Raw genomic sequence first — 2,073 nt, 5'->3', positions numbered from 1 at the left:
CCCGCCCCGCCCCGCCCCGCCCCGCTCTGCCTCGGGCCGCCTCCCGGTCACTTTTGCGTCGCGGATTGGGTTTCGGCCAGTCTGTCCGGCACGTCTGTCTGCTTGTCGAGCTCGCCCCCTGGTGCCTCGGGGCTGATGCCCTCCCGGTGCTCTCTGGACTTGACGCGAGAAAATCGGGTCACATGTGACCGAAGGTTTTTTCGGGCCAGCTGGAGTCTCCCACTTGCGTGGCCCTTCCAGCTCACTGCGAAAGTTACCGTTTTCATTCGATGCCCCTCAACAGTGAAACTAGAGACGGCTGACGCGCGCGCCCGTGACACTTTCTGATCGTAAAATCCTTATGACGATTCTTCTGTTTATTGTGCTGGTCGGAGGGCTTGCTGCATTCCGGAGGGCTTGTCGGTCGTAACGGTGCAGGCGCCCCAGCCCGCCCCACCACTCTGGTCGAAACGGCATTAAAATGCTGGCGGAGGCGCTGCTGCCGGGGACCACTGCGGACCACCCCGTTACAGACAGAAGCGCCTCGAGACGCGCTTTCTTCGAACTCCTTCCGAGAGCGGAATCTTTGCCCCCTTTCCTGGACAGTTGGTGTCCTCTCCAAATACGCATACCGAAAACGTTGAATATTGTAAATAAATATACCAGGTGGCTGATTCGCCCCGCCCGCCCTCATCGGGAGGCTGCAACGCTTGCACGCGTCCCTGCGGTTTTACTTCTTTATCATTCGCCGCCATTCGCCGTCACGAAAAAGCCACGTCCAGCTGATCCGATGCAAGCACTCATAGCGCCTGCTTCGTAGGCAACATCTTGTATGCAGTGCATGTGTGTACTGCGGGGTGGCCTACCCCGAGTCTCGCAGGCGGTGGGCGTCGAGCTCCCGTAAATTTGACGAGTGAATCTGAGATCAACGAACGTACATTCTGGGCGATCCCTTCTCGTCTCTGCCCATGCGGCGCCTTGCGGATCTCCACTGCACAGTCCTAACAAAGAATTCAACAGAACTATGTTGTATCGTTTGATGCTTCTGATTGTTCGTGATGTGGCATGGTGGTGTAGTCGCTGGTAGTGCCGGCTCCAAGTGAGTCGTGTCGTCGCCCCGCCCGCCGCGCTCACGTCGGCCGCGAATGGAATCGTCCAGGTGTAAGTCGCGCTGTCACCCGCCCGGAGTGCCTATCCATCTCGAGCTCGACTCGGTTTACTTCGGTTTCGCGGTTCGGGGCCGCCTCGCCTCGCCGCGCCCCTCGCCACTGGGCCGATAGGTCAGCCCGCGACTTCCTGGCGGCACCACGCCCCGCCACGCCCCGCCACGCCCCGCCACGCCCCGCCACGCCCCGCCACGCCTCCGTGCAGTACCGTGATGCGCGATGCACAGCCGGGCAGCCGGCGGGGCGAGGCGAGGGCGGGACGGGGCGGGGTGCCGGCGGGGCCCAGCCCAGCCGGCGCGGCCGCAGAGAGATCAGTCCGGCCGAGCAGCCCGACCCGTCCGCAGCGCACCGGAGCGGCGCACCTCGACTTAGGCCCCTCGCGACGTACGCTCCGCCCCGCGGCGGGCCCGGAGTGACATGAGTGACCCGCGAGTGGTCTAGTGAGTGAGTGAGTGCAAATTATCGAGTGCTGAGTGGGTGTGATCCAGTGACAAGACCGCCGATCGAACAGCCGAAAAAGGATAACAAAAAGGCACTCTCCGCTGTTCGCCCGAGCGCCGCTATGGGGAAACTGAGCACGGTGAGTGATCTTCCGAGATCGATGACTCTTATCTTGTAATCACTACTTCTTTGTTTTTCAAAGAGCATATTTTCAAATCGAGATAGATATTTCTATAGTGGTTCTTCTCTGTTCGGTAATTGACGATCACGATTCTCTTGGACGTGAACTTACCCGTGTTCGAAACCACAATCGCCGACCCTTTTCCACCTTCTTTCAGGGCTCATGCCGATCAGGGAAGTCAGAGAAAAGTCAGGGTAATTTAATTTGGGTCCGGGAAAACTTTTCAGTGTGGTCAAATGCTGTCCATGGCCCAGGTAGTTTCACTAGAGAGAGCCTAAAATGCCACTTTAAAATTAAAAAAAAATT

General features: G+C 58.9%; 1 protein-coding gene across 1 annotated transcript in view; it reads left to right on the top strand.

Moving 5' to 3' along the window:
- The first annotated feature begins 1,471 nt into the window (after positions 1-1,471).
- LOC113212565 (disheveled-associated activator of morphogenesis 1) overlaps positions 1,472-2,073 on the top strand; it is a 32,962-nt gene continuing 32,360 nt past the window's right edge. The window contains exon 1 of the mRNA XM_026431318.1: positions 1,472-1,725. Within this exon, the coding sequence (XP_026287103.1) occupies positions 1,708-1,725 (18 nt within the window). The 5' untranslated portion in view covers positions 1,472-1,707. The remainder of the gene's footprint in view (positions 1,726-2,073) is intronic.

The sequence above is a fragment of the Frankliniella occidentalis genome, unplaced genomic scaffold, assembly GCF_000697945.3.
Source record: "Frankliniella occidentalis isolate FOCC.00 unplaced genomic scaffold, Focc_3.1 Scaffold402, whole genome shotgun sequence".
NCBI classification, from domain to species: Eukaryota; Metazoa; Arthropoda; class Insecta; order Thysanoptera; family Thripidae; genus Frankliniella; species Frankliniella occidentalis.
The sequence above is the reverse complement of the archived record's forward strand: the minus strand, read 5'-3'. Positions and strand labels throughout refer to the sequence as shown.